The sequence below is a fragment of the Lissotriton vulgaris genome, chromosome 3_1 (assembly GCF_964263255.1).
Source record: "Lissotriton vulgaris chromosome 3_1, aLisVul1.2, whole genome shotgun sequence".
NCBI lineage: Eukaryota > Metazoa > Chordata > Amphibia > Caudata > Salamandridae > Lissotriton > Lissotriton vulgaris.
Window position 1 is genome coordinate 1,135,650,101 of NC_141689.1, and position 26,340 is coordinate 1,135,676,440.

At 48.3% G+C, this 26,340-nt stretch overlaps 1 protein-coding gene across 2 annotated transcripts in view; it reads left to right on the forward strand.

Annotated features, from left to right (window-relative positions):
• LOC147727539 (E3 ISG15--protein ligase HERC5-like) overlaps positions 1-26,340 on the forward strand; it is a 324,404-nt gene that overhangs the window by 217,440 nt on the left and 80,624 nt on the right. For both annotated transcript variants that reach the window (XM_086961610.1, XM_086961611.1), the window contains one exon: positions 7,985-8,151. In XM_086961610.1, the coding sequence (XP_086817736.1) occupies positions 7,985-8,151 (167 nt within the window). The remainder of the gene's footprint in view (positions 1-7,984; positions 8,152-26,340) is intronic.

A 26,340-nucleotide genomic window follows, 5' to 3' on the forward strand; every position in this document is an offset into this window, starting at 1 on the left:
AGCACGTACGGAGCGCCACCCTGGAGGCACCTCCAGCCCACAGGAACCTGCCCAACACAGAGTCAACACTGCGAAACCACTGCGGATCAATCGGGTAGGGATGATTCTGCAGCTGGTAAAGGAGACGGGGCAAGGCCACCATCTTAAAGATGGCCGACCGACCGTAAATGTTAAGAGGCATACGTGTCCACGTCTTGATGTCCAACTGGACCCTGTCCCAAACCGGTTGAATGTTCCGGTTCCACGCCTCCGTGGGCGAGGCAGAGAGGAAAACTCCCAGATATTTCACTCCCTCCACTGCGATCCGAAGGGATGCAGCCCATGGAAAGTCCACCGCGCCACCACCCAGCACCCATAAGGTCGACTTGTGTGGGTTAAGGAAGAGCCCCGACGCTTGATCAAAGCCCTGCATCAATTCCAGAACCCGCGGGCCCGTATTCTGCAGGTCGGTCATGAAGAACAGCACATCGTCCGCATACAAGGCGATGCGGTCCGCATGATCCACGCTCCAGACAAAACCACGATACAGCGCATCACTGCGAACCCTGGCGGCCAGCGGCTCCATGGCCAGCGCAAAAAGGTAGGGGGAAAGCGGACACCCCTGACGCGTGCCCCGAGTCACCGGGAACCGAGCCGAGGCCGCCCCCGAGATCCGCACCGAGGCCGTAACCTCAGTGTAGAGCAGGCGGACGTATAAGATGAAGACCGGGCCGAGGTTCAGCAGCGGTAGAAGGGTGAAGAGGAAAGTCCAGCTGACTGAATCAAAGGCGCTATCAATGTCAGCCAGCAACAACGCCGCCTGATCCTCTGAAGCTCCGATAGCATCAATCGCCGCCTGCGCCCGCCGTATATTGTGCCGTGTCGCTCGGCGCGGCATAAAGCCAGCCTGATCAGGATAAACAAGGGCAGAGATATGGGGAAGCAAACGATTCGCGAGCGCTTTGGCCAGAAGCTTGGCCTCGAAGTTGATAAGGGAAATGGGCCGATAAGAGTCATGGCGGTCCGGTGGCCTTCCCGGCTTCTGGAACACGACGATTTCGGCATGACGCCAGTCTGGTGGGAGGCGGCCCCGCTCTCGCGCCAGCTCCAATGCACGCAGGTAGTGCGGCCCGAGCTGTAGATGGAATTTCTTATAGAATTCGCTGGGAAAGCCGCTCGGTCCCGGCGCCTTGCCCACATTCAGCTGACCCAGTGCGTCCCCGAGCTCCTCAGCCGTCAGGGGGAGATCTAGGGCGTCACGCACCTCGTCAGACACAGCAGCTGGGGGGACCAATGTGAGATAACCTGCAATAGCAGCGGGGGAGAGAGTTTCCCGGGAGGCATATTGACGCCCATAATAGTGCGCGAAGCTCGCGGCCAGAGTGGCCGGGTCTGTGACTGCCACACCTGCGGCATCAACGAGACCCGGGAGCGTAATGGGCTGCAAGGTTTGTTGACAAAGCCGATGGAGCATTGTGCATGACTTGTCACCCCACTGGTAAACCCGGCTACGGGTGGCCAGCCACGCCTGGCGAGCCTCGTTCAATAAGACCGAGGAGTATGTTTGTTGCGCCTGCAGGAGCCGTCGCAGGGTGATGTCATCCGCCGCATCTCTGTGGCGCGAGCCTCTTAATTTTGATCATTTTAAAGATGTTTTTGTGAAGAATTATTGCAAAATAAATATTAAACAATTGCCTACCATGTGTGCACATGTGCAGATGAACAAACAACCAACTGTCTTTGAATGCTTTTGTAATACACTTTTGAGAAAACATTCAAATATGGGCATCTATGAGAGTGCATGTGTGCACACACACAGTCCCAAGTTTTTGAATGTTTTTGTAATAAAAGGTTAAAAGCACACCCAGTTAGTAGCCTTTTAAAGTCTGCTACATATTTTTGAAAATCAATTCTTTTTTAATATGACATTCTTATATAATGATGGAAGTATGCAGGCTTATGAATGACAGTACCTCCTCTACTTTGTACTTTTAAAAAAATGTTTATGACTGCAATTATAGGATTATGAATGGTACAGTATATTGTTTTTTAAGCTGTTGTGACTGTTTTTATATTAGCCAGTATAACACCTATATCTATCTATCTATCTATCTATCTATCTATCTATCTATCTATCTATCTATCTATCTATCTATCTATCTATCTATCTATCTTGAAGTACCAAAAATTATTTACCACCTCCCAATTAGAGTTATATTCACAACCAATCCCATTCCCTTTACCAATAATCAGTCGGTTGGCAGTGCAGAAGGTCCAATAGTTTATTATAACAGACAAAACTCTGCCAGAGGAGCTCCTTGCGACCTAACCCCCTCGGGGTCCGCCAAGAAGACTGCTGGCACATTATCAGAACATCACATATATACAGTTACATTCTCGAAACCGTTACCTAAGATGGAAAAATACAAGTTGGTACAGGTTGGTGCAGAAGGAAAGACCATATATGGGAGACAAAGCGCTCTTGGTTCAGCTCATCCTAGATTTAGCAAGGTCGTACGGGTGACTCCCTTCTGCTAACTCCGAGAGAGTCCGCCCCACACCCCTCCCGGAATGTGCCTATCGGGCCTCCTCCTGCTACCTATAACCTTGCCAGGCCTAACGAGCTGAGACAGCAGTATTGCAACAGTTGGGCTGTTTCTCAGGGGAACGACTTCGGTGTATAATTGAATGAGGTCTGCTAATGCAGGGCTTCGAGCGAGGCCACAAAATGGCATCGGTCAAGTCAAGAAAGAGTAAAACGTGCAAAGCAGTGTATGCTAAAACCCTACATTAAAGAAGTTCAGGTGTATGCTAATGTGTGCGTACTTTGCGGTGAGTAATCTAGATACATCATGCTAACTCTAAATAATCGATTACGTGCTTTACACAACCGAAAATCAATTCTGGTTCCTCTATCTATCTATCTATCTATCTATCTATCTATCTATCTATCTATCTATCTATCTATCTATCTATCTATCTATCTATCTATCTATCTATCTATCTATCTATCTATCTCTCTCTCTATATATATATATATATATATTACCTGCTGGCGGTCGCCAGTAGGTAGTTATATTTAGAACCTTTTTTCTATTTAAAAAGCGTTTTTTCTTTTGCCAATATCTTTGGCGTCATAGGAATTTTTGGACCAGTCTAAAGCCCGAACTGCTTAACAGAATTACACCAAATTTGGCAAAAAGGTAGCTCTTGGTCCAGAAAGCAACCTTTTTTAAAGAAATGGTGTAAATCCGTTCAGTAGTCGCTGAGTGTTGGAAAACGAGGCAGCATCTGTGAGGCCTGCACAAATAACATGACACATTTGTCCTTCACTGGGAACCAAACACCCTAGGGCAGCGCCTGACTCTCAGAGGGTAGCGTTGCAGAGCAGTCTGAGGCTTACTCAAGGGAGGTGGTGTGGGCTAGTAATCGCCATTTGCAGGTGTGCCAAAAATAACACTCAATAATTGATTGTCCAGTCTGTACTTTGCTTTATAAAAGTAAGAGTACATTTATTAAACACACACACCACTCAATACTATACACCAATTTACAAATATACATAAGCTGTTGGAATTACTTTGTGACATTGCATAACATCTCCACCCCTCCCGCAGGGGGGGTGGGGTCTAGTACCACCACTCCCCCGTATGCACATCCTCTTGCCCCCAATGCAGTGAATTGGCCTTAACCTGGAGTGAGGGCCCTGCGCACTGGCACCACCCCAGCGGCGACCCCCCTCCATAACCTCAACAAGCATTAAACAGGCTACACCTGCCTTGGTGACACATTACCCTGACTGAGCATCCCCTACTGACCATACAGTATGCACCTCTTCACCTTAAGGGCTAACAGTCTGGGATCTTCACCTAAGCGCAGCAGCAAGAATACATGTTTACGCACACTTTAGAAGGACAGTACTCAGTACATTTGAATATCATTAGAATGCATTGCAACTTCAGCCCCTAAAGGCATCACAGATAAAATCACAGGTTTAAGTATCTACAGTCAGACACCCTAGCCGGAATGTCTAGCCTCTTAAATCCACTTTTGCTTATGACATCACTTTGCACCAGCACTTCACATTAACCAGGTGAAATTCAGTCCCCCTTACAAGAAATAACCAGTAATAATCACAGTTCAGTGCAATTACACCTCTTCACCTCCAGGGGATGCCTTTCTAGACATCCTCCATCTCAGCTCTTCACTCTTTGATGCAATTGTCAAAACACCCTCAGCTGAAAAACAAAAGTTCCAGCCCAGAAGGTGTTAACTGCCAGTTGAGCCCTGGAGGGGTTGATTCCTTAGAAGCCCCAAGACACTTGGGGTGGGACTTTTCTCGTGCTGGGGGGAGACTGCGCTTATCCTGCAGCTCCCCCAGCACCTTTGCACCTGTATTGGGGTGACCCCGTTCTTCCGGGGCCACCACGAGCCAAGAAAACGCTGTATTGCCCTTGCAGGCCGGTCCTGGCCTGCAAAGCATTATGGGCTGCGCCGCATATTAGATGAGCGGCTCTCCCGCTGCTCCAGGGAGAGCCGCGCTGGCGCTTCGCCGCTTCCTGGGCCCTCGGTGGGGGGTCCGGTCCCACCCGGATCCCCAGGTAAGTCCTTTGGCTCGGGGAGCCCACCCCTGGCCGATCTGCCGATTTTCTGGGGCCCGGTCCCACCCGGGCCCCCGACACCTCCTTTGCGTCTTCTTGGGGGCCCCGGTCCCACCCGGGACCCCCGTGGCCTTCCTTGCTGGAGGGCAGTCCAGGGAGCCCACCCCTGGCTGCCCCCGCCGGCTCCCCGCGCGGCCCGCATCCCTGTGTGCGACCGCGCGAGCCGGCCCTTCAGTTCTCGTCTTCCCTGACCGGTGGGCAGACACGGAGACCAGCGCGGCTCCCGCTGGCCTCGGGGGAGTGCAGCGGCACTCCCCCTCCTTCTTCCTGACATCGGGGCCCAGGGATGGGGTCCCGGGTCCCCGGACTCGTTCGGGGGGGGCGCGACGGCGCTCCCCCTCACCCAGGCGCCTCGGGACCCGGGGATGGGGTCCCGGGCCCCTCCTCTCCTCTTCTTGGCGGGGGGGGGGCGCGACGGCGCTCTCTGCCACTGCCTCCTCACATGGGGCCCGGAGTTGGGCCCCCGGGTCCCTCTTCCCGCGCCGCTTCAGGGGGGGCGCGACGGCGCTCCCCAGCGCAGGTTTTGGCGGGGGCCAGGGTGGGCTCCTGGCACCCCGCGGGGGCATCTTCACGGGGTGCGCGACGGCGCACCCCGGCTTTACTTCGAGGGGCAGCCCCCGGGACCTGACCCACCCCGGGGGCATGATTGCGGCGGAGCCCCACGCACTTCGTCGTCGGTCCAAGGCGGGGTCAAAGGTCGCCTACCTTCTCGGGGGCATATCTCGGCCCCCTAGAGTCCGATTTGCCCCATTTTCACGTCTTCTCGCTCCTGGTGGCGTCCCCCAGCCACTGGGAGCACTTTCCTTCGCCCTCCGGGTCTCCAAGAGGGTGCATTCTGCAGGGATCGGTCTTCACTGGCTCCCTGCGCCTCTCTTCTCCATGCGCAGAGGCTTCTTCTTCTGCGCACCGGTCCTGGGCTCTTCACCTGGCGCGGTTAGAGGCCTGGGGGCAGTCAGGGGTGTCCTCCTTCCAACTGCCCATTGCTCCAGGCTCCAGCACCTTTCGCCTCCGCAGACCACACCCCAGAGAGAGCTTCTCTTCCTGTGCAAGTACTTTTTAAAAGTTGAGTAGGGGACTGGCAGGAAGTCTCTGGGTGTCCTATCAAACAGCGACACATCACTTCCCTGCCCCTGCTCCCTCCTCCTTGTCCAGCCTCTGGGTTGTTCAAACATGGCGTCGTCCAGTGTCTCTGGCCACATGGCCTCTGAAACCCAACTCCTTCCCCCTTCACATGAGGCAACCTGGTGCCTGGCATCCAGCGACAGCAGTTATTGGATTGGCTTTTAGCTCCACCTATCTTTTCTCCTTGGAGGGAAGATCCTCGCTCTGGGAGGAAAGGTCATTAATCTAACCTACCATGGCCAGACCCCAGCCAGGGACTCAGAGAAATATGACATTTCTGGACGACCCAAAAGCAGTACAAATATGACTTTCGACTTAGCAGAATACTCAATTTCACATCTGCTACACTGTACATTAGTGCGTGTCTGGAATCTGTAGGCTTTGTGGAAGTAATTTTAGCCATGGGCCTCACATCCCCATAGGGAAATAATGAAGTAGAAACACAGTAAGACACACTGACTTTCCCTGGCATGTTCCTTTGCCATGTATAAAGCCTATTCCATGTCACCACCCAATTCTGCATAAGCCAGCCACGCCATTCACTCTGTAGCTGCTCCTGGACTGCGCACGCTAGGAATCTCCCCTGCGCAGCCCCTACACGTGTGCACGCGCATGTACACCTGTGTCTGCATGTAACCAGCACAGTGCCCCATACTCCAGCTGCTGCGCAGCGGCCTAGTCAAGCCAGGGGGACACCAGTAGAATCTCCATGCAGTCTGCTTCATTGTGAGTTCACTGTGGGTGAGTCCCAGATTAGGAGGCTCCCCCCGTGCCCCAGGGTTCCAATCAAATTAGAGGAGTGTGGTGGGGCTCCTGCCCCCCACACTGCCCCAGAGACCACCATCTACCCGGGGCACTAATTATTTAAATACAGGGGTCTGTTGCCACTACCTACCCAGGGCTTTAAACAGTTGGCAGGGGGACTCGGCGGCCCCCCCTCCTGGAGCCCTCGATGGCCCGGGGGACCGCCACCCCCCAGGGCCGGCTCCTGCAATGTCCCCCGGGTGCATGTTAGCAGCTCCCCTTACCCAAAAGCAATTTTGCCTCCCGCAGGAGGCGGGGAGCCGGCAGGGACCGTGGGGGCATTGGGGCTCCTCCCGCAGTCCCCCAACTTGAGGGCTGATCCCAGGGGATGAGGTCCCCGTGGCCAGAAGTGGGCCCCTCCCCTGTAATAAAAAAAACAGAAGGCCAGCTCCAGGGGATGGGACCCCCTGGGCTATAATTGGCCTCAGGAGAGAAGCCATGCGGCCCACTTCCTAAAAAAAAAAAGCAAAGGCTGGCCAAGCCTCAGGGTATGGGGTCCTCGGGGCCAGAAGTGGCACAGGGAAGAGGGACCACGCGCCCCCCTCCTGAATATTTAATATTTAAAAGAAAAACAAAAAAACTTGGCAGTGCCCCGGGGGATGTGGTCCCCTGGCCAGATAAAGGCCTCAGGAGGGGGGCCGCGTGGGCCCCCTCCAAAAAAAAAAAGGCTGGCCAAGGCCCTGGGAGATGGGGTCCCCAGGGCCCCAAACAATTGTAAGAGAAGGGGTACCACGCACTGCTGGTGGGGCGATGAGGTCCTTTTGTGTCCTGAGGATCTCAGGACACAAGTGGACTTCATCCGCGACCAGCAGTGCGCCAGGAGCCGCGTTTGCAGAGTGGTGAAAAAAGGGGTTGTGGCTTTGAGCACTCTCGGCAAACCATCTGTATGGGATATACTGGAGGTAACAGAAGGGCTAGTTGGCCCCCAGGGACCCTCAGGAGGAAAGGGGACTTCATCACCCAACCAAGAGCGCACCAGGAGGCGCGTTTGCAGAGTGGTGGAGAAAGGGGGCGAGGCCTGTGTCCACCTCTCAGCAATACCACTGTGTGGGGCTTACTGGAGGGAAGAGGTAGGCTAGTTGGCCCCTAAGGGCCTCCAGCAGCAAAGAGGACTTCAATCCACATCCAAGAGCGCACCAGCGAGCGCGTTTGCAGAGTGATGGACAAAGGGGGCGTGGCCTGCTATGAAAACTTGTCATTACAAGCTGCTAAATAAAACATTAATATTGGAAATACTTCTGCTGCATTGCTAGATCTTCAATGCACATAGAATTACGTGGTAGGAAGGTATTGAAAAAAAAAGTCTCATTCTTGTTCAAAACTGAAGGAGAAACCTTAGGTAAATCATTTGTCACTTGTGTATTGTGAGGCTTTGCCACAACTTGTTTTTGTACAGTAAACGCTCTGTTTCTTTCCAGCCTATCTTCGAGCCAAAAAAGTACTACCTTTTTGGCATTCTGTGTGGGCTGACAATATTTTACTGCCCCAGTATATATCTGCCATTTCCATTGGCTCTCTTCAGCAAACTGCTAGACCAGCAGCCAACATTGGCAGATCTGAAGGAGCTCGACCCTGTTGTAGGAAGGTACGTATTGGCGTAATGAATCGATGTGTACGTGCATAATGAACTAAAATAAAAAGATTCAGCATTTACAGATTATTTTTGTTGCAACACCATGGAGTGTGTTTCTTTAATTCTACAATAAGCTTCCGATCTACATGACATGTAACTCAAAGGAGTATACAGGTTTATGAGGCAATGTCATAGCAAGCTGATGTATGATCCTGGAAGTCTTTATCGGCTATCAATATCGATGTTTCGTCCTCATCTGACTTTAGAGATAGACACCTTGGTGTCCCTCGGGCACCACACTAGTGACAGGTAGATGCAACTATGTCTAAATGCTGTCCCTTTCTCTCCAGGGCAGAGGGGTCATCACCTCTTTGTTGAAATATTCACAGTATCATTAATTAACTGAAATAGAAAGCTATTTTACATTCTTGTAGGCTTCTCTTTTTGTGTATGTGGGAAAAACCCTCTTTTTGGTTTGGCACCCTCATTGTTTGCTGAATAGTATTGCTGGTTTTTGGAGGCTTGCATATTAGTGCTATGTGCTCTGACACATGGATGTCAGCGTCACTGATATAGGCCTATCAAAAAATTAACAAGGGCCTCAGCCTTATTCTTTGATTCCTTTATCAACCCTATCTCCTTCTTTAGATGTACTCAGGTCCCACTGACCAGTGTCCTTTTCAGAATCAAAATACCCTTTTGAAGTGCACAAAAGAGTCTGGCTATCCCTTCCTCCAGGGTGTGTGCCCCACACAGTTCTCAGGACTGTAGGCAGTCCATACATCCCGCATGCCTCTCCAAGGCCCTGGGCTTCCAATATGGGACACACAGGTCTCCATTCACTGCATCATACACAGGCCTACATACATTACGGCATGCACACGCAAACACATGTGAGCTGCAGGTGCTATATACCAACTTGATGTCGGCCAAGGGTAAGTTAAGCATACACCAACAGAGCATTCCATGAGTGAGACAGTAGGTCTCACTCCCGTGACACAGGTAAAAAGGTCTGTTCATTCTACTGATCAGGTATGCTACCACCATCGCTATCATGCTACTTGACTCTGGCCAAGGTCAGTAGCCCTTTAGCACTACCAGGTTAACACTTTGTGTACCCTTCCTGGTTTAACAAGTCTGTTTGGTGGTTTCTGGTTAGCCAGTTGCCATAGCAAAGAGGTTGCCATAGCAGTGTAAACACTCTGGAATGGTGGTATATGGGCAGTTGTAAGAAAGCTGTGCTGTGAGCAGATTTTAGTTCTTGTTCTCCTATTTAACCTGGATTTAACATCCATCTGCCTTACATGGTTACTACAAATTGGCAACGAGACATGGAGTTTACCTGTGTGCTACTGTATCCTCATTCTGTATTTCTTCAGTGGCCATGTGAAGAGTTGCTGTGGCACCTGAAGTCTTCTCGCGCAGTTCTGTGGAAGTGACAATGATGGACTTGTGTAGAATGTCCAGAAGTGGTGAATTTCCAGTTTTCTTGAGTTTTTTTCCCAAGATTTGGATGGTGGTTCCAAGAGGAGAGCAAGTGGTCCTTTGGTGTATTTTACGTGTGAGCAGCGCAAGCCGATGGCGCGAGTTAGAGTGGGAGCTGTGGATGTGATATTGTGTGCCCATCAGTGCGTCACCAGTTGTCCTGAGTTACCACAAGGGCGCCACGGAACATCACGTTGCTTAGAGGCCATTGTTGATTGACTCATGGTGTGGTGAGGATTTGTTGGCAGTCATGCTACTGGACTCTACGTTGCGGCCATCTTTAATTGTTCCGTGATGGTTATTCTACCTGCAACCTTTTAGCAGTGACAGGCGCACCTGGGAGTAACAGTGTTTCCGCCTGCTCCTACGTGGGGACCATATCTATGATGACATGCACACCATGCAATAACTGTGCATCACATGCACTCCTTGCAGCTGGTTAATTGGTTGTGTGGGTTTCCTAACGGTGACACGCACACCTGGAAATTACTTTTCACAATATCCACCTTAAGGTGACTCTCATTCTAGACTCCTTTTATTTGATGAATGCATTTCTCCTCATGTTATACGGTGATGTGCACGCCTAACATCTGAGGTACTATTGCTTTATTCTGCATTGCTCTGCCTATATCTTTGTGAATAAGGCGGTGTGGGAAGAGACATTTTTGATTGTGCTAGGCAACAATTTGAAGACAACAGGTATACATCCAGTGACATTCACAGGAGAAAAGATTCCCATGTTAGGTTACAGTACTGTGAGTTCAAGAGAAGGAAACGTTTTGGAAAATTGCATGGCAGAATCAGGACCGTCAGTTCTTGGTTTGATTCATGAAAGATATTTAGGTATCATTCTAAATACTAATAGTAATGATCAAGTGTTGCTGGAAAAGTCTGAATTGGATTTGGTGGAGAGGTTAAGGAAAGGCTTTACTGGTGGTTTTTCAGGTACAGTGGGCAAACTCAAAGGGTTTGTGCACAAGATTGTACTCAAGACATGACTAAACCAGTATGTCTTAGAGTGATAAATAATCCTTTGTTTGTTAAAGATGAAGTTGCCAAGGAGAACCGACTGAGTGATCAGGGAGGATTGCACCTTATGCTATTTTGCAAGGAAGGCTAGTGGGCTGATAAGGTTGTGCATTGACTTGAGGGACCTAAACTAGAATATTGTTGTTGATAAGTGTCCTCTTCCTAGGATAAATGAGTTGCTTGCCAAGACTGAGGGGGTCAAGTGGTTCTACACCATTGATTTGACTTCCGCTTATCATCAGATACCTCTTCATACTGATAGTAAACGTTTTACAGTATTTATCACTCCTCTCTGGTGCTATTGATTTGTTAACATGCTGTGGTGGTGGTGTCAGCTGCTGCTGTCTTTCAAAGGTCAATGCATAAATAATTTAGAGGTCTAGCAGGCATGATAGTTGGACATAATCTCTTCTTGGAAGATTGAGGGCAAATGGTTTAACAGCGTAAATGAAGAAATGTAGGTTTTTCAGGCAATCTGTCACTTATTTGGGACATGAAGTTAGTGAAGCTGGAGTTTCACCTAAGAAGGAAATCCTTGAGTCGATTGGAGATATTGGTGCCCCACCTTGTAGAGACAATTTCAGGTCATTCTTAGGTCTGTCGGAATTCTGTTCTAAGTTTGTGATGAATTTTGCAGAAAAGACCTTAAATTTGAGACAATTGTGGAAGGTAAGTCAAGAGTTTGAATGGAACAAGGAAATGCGGATTGAATTTCAGAGAATTAAAAACTATATTTGGGGGGCGTGGCTCGGCCAGCAATCATGACGGACGCAGTTTAAACAAGCTCCATGTGCCCGCCACCTTAATCCAACATTAATCCTACCCCATCCGACTCTAGTGCAGCAAACCTGCTGTGCACAAGACGGAGGATTCACATGGACTAAAAATAAGGGATAAAACTCATAAGGCAGCAGAGACAGACGAAATGGGGGTGGAGGAGACAGCAATCAGGGTGGACAAATTACCAAAATATGGATGTGTTCAGATCGTTTTCAACAATATTTCAATTAGTGATGTTGAGTCGGAAACTTTACCACCCTCTAAAAGACCTTGTAACCCCCAAGCAGTTGTAAATACTGACATAACTACGTGCATCACGCACATTAACCCTCCAGTATTAAGTATGCCAATAAAAAATTAAAAAAACAACTGGGAAAAAAGAGTAAAACCCAGCCTCGACCGAATACGGAGAATACTCCATGTATAAAAATTAACAGTAAGGTTCCTTCCAGCGATATAGGGGGTGTGCTTAATTCCATCGGTGAATTAACAAAGTATGTAAAAGAGTATATGGACACCAATTTAAGAAGGCTAGACAAAATTGAGGAAAGTATGGAGATATTACATAAAAATCAGAACAAGGGTAACCTCAAGGGCAGTATACAAAATCATGAGCCAATTATAGCCTCTACTAAACCCCATAGTATACCCACGAAGGATGTGCCTTCTATTGTTAGTAACAAAGGCAACAAGACAGGGCCTAGTGAAAAAATATCAGCCAACCTGTATAACAGAATAAGGAACAAGGGCGAGTGGCCTACAAATCCGGCGATAGAGGGAGATAGAAGAGGTTTGGGTGAGAGAATATTGAGTGAACCAATGATGAGACCTCCGACCCCCTTTTCTTCCTCAGAAAGTACAGTTGGCCCATCTAACTTAAATCTCTCCCCCACTACCACACCATATATTGTGATTTTAGCAAATGTTGTCCCTCTTGACCGGGGGGAAGATGAAACCTGGGTGTCATTGCGGAATAAAGGCATACATTGCCTGGGAAATAGAACAGGGCTGTCTAATTCTATGTTGAAAGAATTAAAGATGATTAGGAGAATACGATGGAATGGTCCTAGTAGTAAGATATTACAAGGAGATTGTGTTGTTCTCACCTTTGGATCTCCACTCCTAGTAAGGGAAATATTCTGCAGAACACAGGAAAAAAACATCTCTTATAATTGTATAAACGTGCTTCCCTTAGGTTTTTTCCATCAACCCCAGCATATCACAGGGTTTAACGATAATTATCCACTTACACAAGGTCAGTCCAAGCACAGTACCAGACATAGTGAAAATTATCAAATCACAACCAGCTCTCATGGTCCTACCTTTAATTTAGAGGTTTCGAACAGATGTAGGCCCCTTCAGACGTTGGATGACATTGACTGACTACCTAGTCAAGCTAAACATAGCATGATAAGAAGAGGGTCTCACAAACAGGCTTTCTCTGACTCTCGTTTGAATGAGGAGGTTGAGTGGTGAAAGTGGAGTGGTGTGGCTCACTGGTTAGAGGCGGCAGACCCGGAAGCAGAGGACGGCCCAGGACCAGGGTTCAATTCCCGACGCAGCAGGGTCGTGAACCAGGGTCAGCGGACTCGATAATTCTCGCCTTGGTGCCTACTCTAACCAGCGATCACACTCGGCAACTCTGGGCATTAGCTTGCCTCATCTCCACAACGGCCCCCACAAACGCCGGGGATGCCTGGTTTCACCTTGGAGATACCCAGGAGGGAACATCTCACAGGGAAAGCCAGGACGGGTTCCCCAGCGGTCTATATCGCCAGGACGCCTCCGGGTAGCAGTGCGCTTTACAAGACAACTACATTTACATTTACTTTATTTACCACTGATCCACTAGAATGTCCTACATCAGTACATTTTACATCAATGTTAAGGCATACTGCCAGTGAAAGACGTATACAGCTTGGGGAAAGTAACTGTAGTGAAGTCCTACAGGTCACGTTGGAATCCACAAAACACCCTGAATTGAATGGGGAACCAGTATTACAAAATAGTGCCACACTAGGAGTACTTTTTTGGATCGTGGCAGGTTTGCGAAACAAACTGAATAATCCTGTTTGGGAGATTTCAGAGAGAAATTTGCTGTCTTGTATCTCCAAGAAACTTGGTTGGTGGCCAAAATGTACATAAATGGTTGCCAGACATTTCATACCCCTGCAGTCCACTCACTGCATGGGAGACACAAGGGAGGAATCTGTACATATGTATGTTTCTAATTTGGTAAGGGCACTGAAGATAGAGTTGTTAAAATCTGAAATCTACTACTAAATAGTTCTGATTTATATAGATAATAAGTGTATTGTGGCCCTTAAAAACTTCTACAATAATGGACCAAAAGAGCATTCTGGGGTAATTGTAAAGACATTGAATAAAGACCTCGTTAAATTAAAGGAAATTAGGGTTCATGATGTAATCATCATATGGGGAGGGGATTTTAATGTCGGTCTGTGCCCCCTAAGTGGGGCTGGCAATTGTGGTCTGACTCTAGAAGATAATGATCCTTTAAATCACTTTTTGCACTCAGACCGGGCTGATTTCTTAAACGAGATTTTATTCTCGCATGACCTCGGTTTTGCTGTTTAAGCTGCCCCAGTGTGGATTTTGCGCATACCTTTACTGGCAGGGGGTTTGAATCAACAATAGACTTTATAATCAGCCCCAATTGCTATTCATCTCTCATTTCAAACCACAACATAACTTAACCAGCAAATCGCATGGGCTCAGAACATAACGTTAGAAAAATTAAATGGTTATTCTCTTCGCTAGTCTAGTTGTAATAAAGATGAGCTAAACAAACAAATTGTAACTGAGGCTTACAACTCAATCTTAGCCTGTCGGAGGGAAACCACTACATATGAAGATACATTAGCAGCATCCTCTGAAATCACTAAAAGTATTCAAAACTTGTTAAGGGCTGAAAGAAAACCAACACACACTCGCAGACAGAGCTGGTTTGACTCCAATTGCACCAAAGCTTACACGAATTTAAAGAAGGCCCTCCATAAAAGTGTGAGGGATAAGGAGAAAATCAGAGCGTTCAGGAAGGAGTACAATCAAGCACGGAGTACAAGAAGAAGGCAGCTAAAGAAAAATGCATGGGGCAGCCTTCACAAAGCTTCCCTAAGAAAAGATAGTGCTTCCTTTTGGCAAGCAGTGAATGCACCTTTTTTTGGGAAAGTAAATAACCCATCAATGGTGGTGGCAATAGAGGAGCAGAAATGGGTTGATTTTTTCTCAAGTGTGTATAGCTTACAGGGAGATATCGATAGGGACAGTCCTCCATCTAATCAACAGGAGGAATGCCCTCAGGTCTCCCCACTGATTAACTTACAATTCACACATGAGGAAGTGACAGGGGCCATAAATGCCAGCAAGAGTGGAAAGGCCCCGAGGCCGGACGGGTACCCCATTGATTTATTTAAGCCTAATCTTTCACTCTGGATGCCGTTAATAACACGGCTCCTTAAAGCATGCTGCGCAAAGGGTTTTAATAAAACTTGAACTGAGTCTATAATAGTCCCTATCTTTAAGAATGGGGACCGGGAAAGTCCTGCCTGTTACCGCCCCAACTCTTTACTAGACCCGTTGATGAAGGTGGCAGGCAGGATAGTTTTAAATCGACTTCGAAGCTGGGCTGAGGAATCAAATGTTTTAATGGATGTTCAGTATGGTTTAAGACAGGACTTAGGAACCACAGAGCAGGTTTTGAATCCTAGCATTTTAACAGAAAATATACTCAGGCGAAGCAAGGGAAATTTTATCTAGCATTCGTAGACCTCACAGCTGTTTTCGATTGTGTCATCCACTGTAAATTGCGGGATATCCTGATGGAATTAGAGGTGGACCCACTCCTGGTACAGTTCCTGAGATAATTATACAGTGGGGCAACTGCCAGGGTGCGATGTGGAACCAAGGGGGTAGTTACCACGCCGTTTAAAGTAGAGAGGGGGGTCAGACAGGGCTATGTCCTTGCGCCATTTTTGTTTATTCTCTATACTAACAAGTGATGGTGGCAAGGGCAAGTGATCCACCATATATTAATAAAAGCCTGATAGTCTCCCTTCTCTACGCAGACGATGCAGTACTGATGGCTCGTATACAGTTGGGCCTACAAAGAGCCCTTGCTTCCTATACAACCTTTATGAACAGTCTGGGTTTAAAATGAAATGCCCAAAAAACTTACGCTATGAGCTGCGGAAAAGGGAGACAGAAATGTACTAGCCTAACCCATGGGGATAGTAGGATAGAAATTACTAAAACGTTTACATATTTGGGGATCTTACTTGACTGCACTGGTTCCTGGCGAGAGGCTGTCAAAAGAAGGAGTCTTCTCTTTATGAAATCAACTGCAGCAGTGTCCAACTTTGCTGAAAAATTAGGACAAAGGCCCCCCGAGATACTCCTTAAAATATATGAAGCAAAATATTTATCGCCATTTTTGGGGCGGGAGTGTGGGATTACTATGATGCTAACTCTATCTAGTGTGTTGGGAATGCTTTTTAAAATTTTATTTTAGCTGTATACTTCTGTATATAATTGCCATAGTGAGATGGGAATTCCGTATATCATTGATGTCATCAAAGCCCAGCCAATGTTACTTTGGCACAGGATTTGGGCCTCGATTATTACGGGTTTGAACCAAGAAATAATAAAGGACTCAATGAAGCTGGACTATGCGACCAAGATCCCCTGGTTAAATTACATTAAAAAAATGATGTGTGATCTTGGTCATCCTGAGTATTATAATTGTCCTGAGTCAATTAATTCTATCACTAGGAAAGAGTTTAAAAAAATGTGTATGAACTAACTGGAGGAAAATAGACTTGCGTTGGAAATCAATAAGCAAACAGTTCTACAGCACCAATTGATTTTAATAACTTATGAAATTCAACCCTATTTATTATGTTGTCTAAATGGTTATGGCAGATATGTGCTAACACGTTTTAGATTTGGGACTTTTTATCGATTAATTAGCTACCCAAATAGAAATGACTGGTTTAAGAGAGTTATGTTGCTGCCCCTGTGACGGCCTATCCCCACAATCTACAATGCACATGGTCCTTTTCTGTAAATTATATGCAAAAGAAAGAGCAAGATGCATCCTTCCTCTTTTGAAGGCAGGGGGATGGAGGCAATGTCGACCAGCCTTCTTACACCTGCAACTATTGGATAGCTTTTACAGCGTTAGTGCAATGGTCTGTTTTTTAAAAAGTGAACGTAGAGCCAGGAAGTGCGTTAGTGGTTAACTGTTATTGGTAACTCAAGTTAAGTAAAATGTGAGTGATGGTTTTTGCAAGCTATACACAATGTGTAAAATGTTCTCCTCACCTATAAAAATTTGAGTTAATTATACTTCCTGGCCCTTTTTAGGGAAAATGAGTTCCTAGGAGGGAAAAAAATGACAAATTTTTATTATTTTAAGAGCATTTAAATGTTTTTAACTTCGTTGTCTGCTTTTGTGATTTTATATGACTCAAATCGAATAAAGCTTATTTGATTGACTTGAAGAGGGATTTCCGCTGGTGGATTGCGGGTGAGTGCGAGGGCCGCGAGGAGCGTACTGAGCCCGATGCTCGGTGTCCCCTCGCTTGCCATCTGATCCTGTGTGTCCGGGGCCTGGGCTGCGAGGCGAGGTGAGAGGGGGTGCTGGGGTTCTAAGCGGGGGTGGCCAGAGGCCGCGCGTCCTCGCCCTACCGGGCCTGCCTGGGTGATGGTCTTTGTTGCCGGTCCGGGCCATGGAGGGCCCAGTGGGCCCGGCTGCGTTTTATTGCCGTGGTTGCAGGGCTCGTTCCGGCCTGGGCATTGGTCAGCATGGGAGTCCGGCTGCTCTGGGGCTCTCGGGGCGTGGGGGTGGTGGTGCCCTTTTCCATGTCTGCGGGGCCCACTGGCGACGTGGGATGAAATCTCCCTCGGGGGATACCTGGAGCAGGATGCTGAGGCGCGATCATCCGGTTGCGGCTGAGACACACTGGGTGCTTTGTTGGTGCTGGTACATGAAGAGGTGTCCGCCTGCGGCCTTGGAGACAAGTGGCTGCCTTAGGCCCAGGATTGGGTCCGGGGTCTAGACTACGCACTTGCCGCCATCTTGGTTCTCCCTAGGGACTCCAGTTAACAGGCATTGGCTCCGCTGGCCCCTACATCCATCCTGCAATGCTGGTTTGGGCCCTGTGGTTGAGGCTCAGGAAGTGGAGTTCTCCTGTGTGGTGGCAAGTAGATTTTGGCAACACATTGCAACTCTGCATTCTGCACTGCTGAAGAGGATGCTACCCCTGGACGCAGGGATATTAGAGCTGTTCTGCCCGCTGGTGGTCCAGCAAGCTAGGTTCTTTTAGAGGAGCCTGCTTGGCCATTTGCTGCGGGTTACGCAGACAGCTGGATTAGATCCAGTGCGGGTTATGACCCAGTGGGTGATGGATTCCGTGAGGACCCGTCGCGGTGCGCCCCTTGGAGAGTCCCCAGAGGTGGCGGATCGGCGCCCCTGTGACCCTGTACACCCTGCCAGATCAAGATTCACCCCAGAAGTAACTGGAACTGCTAATTGGTGGGATTCACAATGGGGAAGGACAAACCTGGTGCCACGGGTCCGAAACAGAGCTCCCTGGACCAGTTTACAATGTCTGCAAGTGGGGGCCCTCCACCTGGCCCTATTACGGATAATGCAGCCTTGCTTGCAGCTGTTACAGATGCAAGGGACACGTTGGAGGCAAAGATTGGCGCAGTGGGCACTGAGGTCTCATTTTTGCGACAGGACCTGCGTACGGCTGTGGACCGCGTCACCGAGGCCGAGACACGGGTGTCGTCTGTGGAAGACACTGTGCAGATGCTTCAACAGCAGGTCAATACATTGACTGTATTTTCCCAAGAGCTTGCTACCTGAGACGAGGACGCTGAAGGCTACGCAAGGCACAATAACCTCCGCTTCATTGGTTTTCTGGAGGGTTACAAAGGAGGCTCTATGGATCGTTTTTGTGGCTTAAGGATCTGCTGCGGGCGGACAAGATTTCAGCATGCTTTGTGGTTGAGAGGGCTCACCGGGCGCTTACGAGAAAGCCACCCCCATAGAAAATCTACGGCAAGTCATCGCCAAGTTCCTAAACTATGCGGACAGAGATGCAGTGCTGCAGTATGTCCGCTTGAATAAAAATAAGCTTGTTTTCGGCTTCAGGTGCAACAACAAAGATAGTCTTTTAAGCAGCGAAACGGAGGTTATGCGAAATCAACATCTCTTATATGTTACGGTATCCTGCCAGGCTTTGAGTGATTTATAACTCCAAAACATTCTTTTTCAATTTGCCCGAAACTGTCTTCGCCTGGTCCGACGAAAGGGCCCACCTGAAACAACACTCCCCACCGCCACTCGACTCTGACTCCTCTAGGGGCTCGCAGCAGAATCGATCGCGCAGGACGAAGTCTAAGAGGCCGCACCGTTCTGGCTCTGACTGTCAATCCTCCAGTCCTGTACAAGCATTTTGACTGACCCATGGCCAGTGATATTCCTATTAGCACATATCTGATTGTTCATGGGTTGGGTTTACCCCGAGTGTTCTGCACTAAGTAGAGTTGGACATTACGCATGGTGGCTGACCTGCACAGCCGCTAGCTCCCCACGGTTCAAGTTCTTTGGGGTGGTTGGGATCTATTGGATAGGGGCCTTGGAGTCCGTGGTTTGGGTCCTGAGGTTCCCCTCACAGCAGCAGGTGCTCCTAGTTCTTGGCAGTATCGAGAGGGGGGAGGGAGGACATTCGAAGGGGCGGGGTTTCAGAAATGTAGAGTTATGTTTTTTGTTGTTAATACACGCGGACGAACATTCCATTCTTCACTTGGCAGACCATTACTTTTAGACCCATGCTAGATATATGGCCCTTCCGGCAACGGGTTCCCATATCGGTAAACTGATGGTAGTGACTTGGAATATCCGGGGGGCTGCTCAACAAGGTAAAACGGGGGGCCATCCTTAGGCAAGCTAAACGATATGGGGCCGACATTTTTGTAGGTAAGAAGGCTCCTTGTCTAGCTAGTTTCAGATTCCAACAGGTATTCCATGCTGGTTTCACTAGCGGCTCCTGTGGGACCGCTATTCTTATTCATGCCCGTGTCCCCTTCCTTCATACTGAACTCTGGACGGACCTTGGGGGTAGGTACGTTCTCCTGACAGGGACGCTTTATGGTGAACCGCTCACACTGGGCAGTGTAAATGCTCCCCTGCCGCTCATGACTACGTTTGTGGAAGCTTTTACTCAGCTGTGGGGCGAACTCCCTGAGGGGCTGTTCTAATTGGGTGGTGACAGCAATGACGTTATGACACCACTTGATAGGAGATGGGGTCGGGGAGGCTCCCCCCAGGCACCTCCAAATTATCATTGCTTGCTGGGGCATTGGGTTGGGCAGATCTATGGCGGGAATACCATCCCACCGAGATAGGCTACACATACTTGTCGGTGGAAATAGCTCCATTTCTCGATTGGACTAACTGTTCACACCACGCAGTTATGTCTACAGGTTCTTCCAGGTCTCACATCTTCCGAGAGGGTTGTCGGATCACTCGCCTGTCACAGTGACACTCCTAAATTTTTCAAAGCCCCTGCTTAGATGGCAGATGTCTCAGTGGCATCTGCATGATCCTGATTACCAGGAGTGCCTCCCCACTGTTATCCACGATTAACTCTCCCTGAACGATGACTCCGCCCCCTCTAAAGTAATCCTGTGGGAGCCCCTGAAACCTACCATTAGAGGGGTGGACATTAGCTATAGGTCTAACGACAAGCGCTCCCCCAGAGGTCCGAACTTGAGGCACCGTGCATTTCCTTGGAAAGGAAATACTTGCTGGAGCCTACTCCGACCCTTCGGAGGAACCTGTCCCTTGCGCAACAGCTGCTGCACCATCATCTTACAGAGGAAAGCGAAAGAAATCTGGTTGGCGTCCCAGTATTGGATACACCAGTGAATGGACAAATTCAGTAAAATACTACACAGATTATGTCAAGCCAGGCAGGGCCCGGCCATGGTCCCTGCCATCAAGGGTAGTGACGGTGGCTTGTGTACAGTCCCCACGGAGGTGGTGGAGGAATTCAGGCGTCATTTTTCCTCGCTCTATACTAGGAGGGAACAGGTCTAGGGAGAAATCATGGCAGAGGTACTGCGGGATGTTCCCCCTCAGTGGCTATCGTATCAGATGAGAGATCAATTAGACGCTCCCATTACACTAGACAAATTAATAGCTGCAGTCAATGGGATGTGTCCAGGTCGTGCTCCAGGTTCTAATGGGTACCCTATGGAGTTCCTCCGCTCTCATATGGCCATGCTGGGCCCGCACTTATTGGCCACACGGCCCTTGAGAAGCGGTTGCTGCCTCGGGACTGGGGTCAAGCTGAAATTGTCCTCTTTTTAAAGCGCGGCTGTCCACCAGAGGATCCATCCTCATACCGCCCTATCTCCCTAATCAACTTTCAATACAAATTGCTGTGGAAAGTCCTGGCAGACCGCCTGCGGTCATGCATTCAGGATCTGGTCCATATGGACCAATTTGGCTTCATGCCGCATCGGGCCACTCAACATAACATCCGCCACGTCCACAATGCTATGGATATGGCCACAGAGCTGGGACACCCTGCAACCTTACTCTTGGCATATATAGACAAGGCCTTCTACTCCCTTAGCTGGGAGTACCACTTCCAACTTCTAGATCCTCTTTGCCCTGGTGGAGGAGCCCCTGGGGGCGTGGGTCCGCGGGGATCCGGTGCTGAGAGGTTTTGACTTGCCACGCTCACAGCCGGACCGTATTGTGCTTTACACAGATGATGTCCTGTTTTTTATGACCGACCCTTGGATTTCGGGTCCACGTATTCTGCAGATCCTCCGGGTCTTCGTCCAGAACTCGGGGCTCCACACTAACCCTGCAAAATCAGTGCTGTTCCCAGTATGTGGCCATCAGGGCAGAAGCACTTGGGCTGCCCAGTTAAAACACGCCACAGAAGGGTTTCAATATTTGGGAGTATTTGTGTCCCCCTGTCCGCAGATTTTGTGGTCACTCAATATAAATATGCTCCTCGCCAACCTCCGAGATGAGACCGCTATCTGGTCTTCCCTGCCTCTCTTGTTATACGGGCCAACTGCCATTTTTAAAATGTTCTCTTTTCCCAGGGTTCTTTACCATCTGCAGAATTTCCTTTACCATAAACCGCAGGCATGGTTCGCACAAATTCATGCCATACACAATACATTTTTATGGGGGGAGGGGCGATTAGAGTGGCACTTCAGACCTGTACGCAATCCACCTATTGTGGAGGTTTCACTGCTACAGACGTATACTCCTACTATGTGGCGGCTCATCTGTTAATCATTAACGACTGGTGGTATAATTCACCTATGGACCTGGAATTCGCATTAGAACATATGGCCATGGGGAAGACTACCCTCCTGACTCTACAGTGCGCAGAGTCTTGATTTTTTACCACATGCCAGTCGAACATCGATCAGGTTGTGGCGGTATAAGGTTTGATGAATGGGATGGCACATGCTGCTGACGCAGGCGACGCCCTTATGGCACAGTAATTATTTACCCTATAGGTTGCAGTCCTACGAGATGTAGAGCTGTCTCCCTGGGCACTAGTTAATTGCTGCGTTAAACCAGCTCAATTTCAATCGAAAAAAGTTTCTTCACTTATGTTTCTTGAATTCAATTATAGCTTTATTTGTTTATTTCATCCTTGATGTTGTAATCACATCTGATTTCTTTCAATCATTCAAGTTTCTTGAGAATTTAATCATCAATATCCATGTTGTACATCACAATTGTGCCCAATGCATTTCGGCGTACAACGCCTTCATCAGGGGGTTATCTAAAAAACAAACAAAGTGTACATGCATATTGTTTACTTCATGGGGTGATCCATGATTGCATACCTATACCAATGCTGTTATCTTTCACAGTATACTTAGAGTGCCTATATTTATAAATACATCTGTATTATGTGTTGTGTGTCTCTAACCTTTGTTGTAGTGTTAATCCTCATTTCAAATTAACCTCCTTTAATAACCGACTTGTTGGACATCTCCCTTAGTACTCAATATCATTAAAAGACTTCGTTTGCCCATGATGTTAACATAGCTTATTGCACAATCCCGTTCCTTTCGACTGGGTTAAACGTGTGGTCTACTTCTAATTCAATAATCAACTTGAAACCTTTTTCGATGTTTTTACCCTTCACGCTGTGACCGCTGTAGTCAAAGAAAGCTTGTCACTTTAACGATCTCTCGTGTCTTTAAATTCACAACTTTAGTAAACCGCACTCGTGAATTAATGCTATTGTTCACGCTCTTAAATGGCCCCTTTGCTGCCTGTTACGCTGTTTGCTAAACGTGAACACTCGCTCTTACAAGTCCCTGCTATGCGGGTTTCGCTCACCTTTCCACGATTCTAAGTGGTTTCTTTCCTCGTACTTCCTGGCTCGACGTTTGCGTGTGGGTCAAAACGGCTCGATCTGTGATCGCGTATCGCGCTACTGCAGCTGAGTCTGTTTTACGCGCGTGCGTGTTACTGTTCTACCTGTCTTAAAGGGAAAGTGTCCTATTAAGCGCTTGTGTGCAAAAAACTTTATTGTTCTTCTATTAACGGGCTCATGTGTCTGTATATGCAGGAAAAAAGTATAAATCTGAAATATATACCTACTTTACTGAGCTTAAAGATGCATATAGTAAGAGTGAGGCTTGTCTATGATGGAATACAACTGCACCATATTATAACTACATACATTCGGTCAGATGCCTTGCATGAACATGATCTCTGAAGTTTTTACACGGGTGAGTCTCATAACTGTAACAGGAACTCGAAGAGTTCTTTACAGGTAACATGTAAATTCCACTCTTTCGTTTACCCATGCAGCTTTAATGAGTTCAAATGATATATCCAATAATTTTCTCTTTTGGGAAGGTTTTTCTATTGTCAGTCCCTTCTTTTTAGGTCTCGGCTTCGAAACCTATTGTCACGGAGTTCGCTCTCAACGGAGACAGAGTGGTGCACGAGCGCCGATTGCACATCGTGGACGCGCACGCCGAGCCTCCTGGAGCCGTGCACATCTTTTGCTCCACATTCACACTCACGGAAGCACTCACGCACGCACGCACGCACACACACACACACACACACACACACACCCACCCTCCCTTTCTGCCCACTCCCTCTCTGCCGCCCCCCCTCTACCCCCACTCACCGGGCTCTTTCCCTCGCAGCGGGTCAGTCATGGCAGCAGGCAGACTCGGTGTCTTCTCAGGCGATCTTCAGCTGATGTGCATGCCCACGCTGGTCTCGTGCACGCCCGCCACGCTGTTTCGCGCCCGTTGATCCTCAGCTTGTTGCTTACAGCCAGTGGGTTGAACTTGAATGTACTCGACAAAATATCCTTATATAACTAAAAACTGAGCATCATCTTCATCTCACGTTTGTAAAGGTAACCATGAACACCAATTGTGTTAAAATATATTGAATACGATAGATCACCTACCACTCGCCCATACATATACTTTAAATTCCTTATTCATTATTTATTAGAACAAAGCAACGCAGAAGATAATTTTTGGTTGTCTGTGGGTGGGGAGATGGGGTTAGCACTCTCTGCCCTCTTTTCCTATCATTGACTCTTTGGCGCTTATAGGAAAAACCCAAGCTGCTTATACTTTAGAGGAATTCTGCATAAGGAATATTATAGTGTGAGTGCAGAGTGCGCACAGTTCAGAGTGCCCAGAGTGCAGAGTGTGAAGTAGTGAGTGAGCAGAGTGAGTGAGCAGAGTGTGAGTGCAGAGTGCGCAGAGTGCAGAGTGTGAAGTAGTGAGTGCAGATTGAGTGTGCAGAGTGTGAATGCAGAGTGCAGAGTAGTGAGTGCAGAGTAGTGAGTGCAGAGTAGTGAGTGCAGAGTGTGAGTAGTGAGTGCAGAGCAGTGAGTGCAGAGTAGTGAGTGCAGAGTAGTGAGTGCAGAGTAGTGAGTGTGCAGACTAGTGAGTGCAGAGTGCAGAGTAGTGAGTGCAGAGTGCAGAGTAGTGAGTGCAGAGTAGTGAGTGCAGAGTAGTGAGTAGTGAGTAGTGAGTGTAGAGTGCAGAGTAGTGAGTAGTGAGTGCAGAGTAGTGAGTAGTGAGTGTAGAGTGCAGAGTAGTGAGTAGTGAGTGTAGAGTGCAGAGTAGTGAGTGTAGAGTGCAGAGTAGTGAGTAGTGAGTGTAGAGTGCAGAGTAGTGAGTGTAGAGTGCAGAGTAGTGAGTGCAGAGTGCAGAGTAGTGAGTGCAGAGTAGTGAGTGCAGAGTAGTGAGTGCAGAGTAGTGAGTAGTGAGTGTAGAGTGCAGAGTGCAGAGTAGTGAGTGCAGAGTAGTGAGTGCAGAGTAGTGAGTAGTGAGTGTAGAGTGCGGAGTAGTGAGTAGTGAGTAGTGAGTGTAGAGTGCAGAGTAGTGAGTAGTGAGTGTAGAGTGCAGAGTAGTGAGTAGTGAGTGTAGAGTGCAGAGTAGTGAGTGCAGAGTAGTGAGTGTAGAGTGCAGAGTAGCGAGTAGTGAGTGTAGAGTGCAGAGTAGTGAGTGTAGAGGGCAGAGTAGTGAGTGCAGAGTGCAGAGTAGTGAGTGCAGAGTAGTGAGTGCAGAGTTGTGAGTGTAGAGTGCAGAGTAGTGAGTGTAGAGTGCAGAGTAGTGAGTGTAGAGTGCAGAGTAGTGAGTGCAGAGTGCAGAGTAGTGAGTGCAGAGTAGTGAGAGCAGAGTAGTGAGTGCAGAGTAGTGAGTGTAGAGTGCAGAGTAGTGAGTGTAGAGTGCAGAGTAGTGAGTGCAGAGTAGTGATCGTAGAGTGCAGAGTAGTGAGTAGTGAGTGTAAAGTGCAGAGTAGTTAGTGTAGAGTGCAGAGTAGTGAGTGTAAAGTGCAGAGTAGTGAGTGCAGAGTAGTGAGTGCAGAGTAGTGAGTGTAGAGTGCAGAGTAGTGAGTAGTGAGTGTAGAGTGCAGAGTAGTGAGTGCAGAGTAGTGAGTGCAGAGTAGTGAGTGCAGAGTAGTGAGTGCAGAGTAGTGAGTAGTGAGTAGTGAGTGTAGAGTGCAGAGTAGTGAGTAGTGAGTGCAGAGTAGTGAGTGTAGAGTGTAGTGAGTAGTGAGTAGTGAGTGTAGAGAAGTGAGTGCAGAGTAGTGAGTAGTGAGTGCAGAGTAGTGAGTGCAGAGTAGTGAGTAGTGAGTGTAGAGTGCAGAGTAGTGAGTGCAGAGTAGTGAGTGCAGAGTAGTGAGTGCAGAGTAGTGAGTGTAGAGTGCAGAGTAGTGAGTGCAGAGTAGTGAGTAGTGAGTAGTGAGTGTAGAGTGCAGAGTAGTGAGTAGTGAGTGTAGAGTGCAGAGTAGTGAGTAGTGAGTAGTGAGTGCAAAGTAGTGAGTGCAGAGAAGTGAGTGCAGAGTAGTGAGTAGTGAGTAGTGAGTGCAGAGTAGTGAGTGCAGAGTAGTGAGTAGTGAGTAGTGAGTGTAGAGTGCAGAGTAGTGAGTAGTGAGTGTAGAGTAGTGAGTGCAGAGTAGTGAGTGCAGAGTAGTGAGTAGTGAGTGCAGAGTAGTGAGTGCAGAGTAGTGAGTAGTGAGTGTAGAGTACAGAGTTGTGAGTAGTGAGTGTAGAGTAGTGAGTGCAGAGTAGTGAGTAGTGAGTGCAGAGTAGTGAGTAGTGAGTGTAGAGTGCAGAGTAGTGAGTAGTGAGTGTAGAGTAGTGAGTGCAGAGTAGTGAGTAGTGAGTAGTGAGTGCAGAGTAGTGAGTGCAGAGTAGTGAGTAGTGAGTGCAGAGTAGTGAGTAGTGAGTGCAGAGTAGTGAGTAGTGAGTGTAGAGTGCAGAGTAGTGAGTGTAGAGTGCAGAGTAGTGAGTGCAGAGTAGTGAGTGCAGAGTAGTGAGTGCAGAGTAGTGAGTAGTG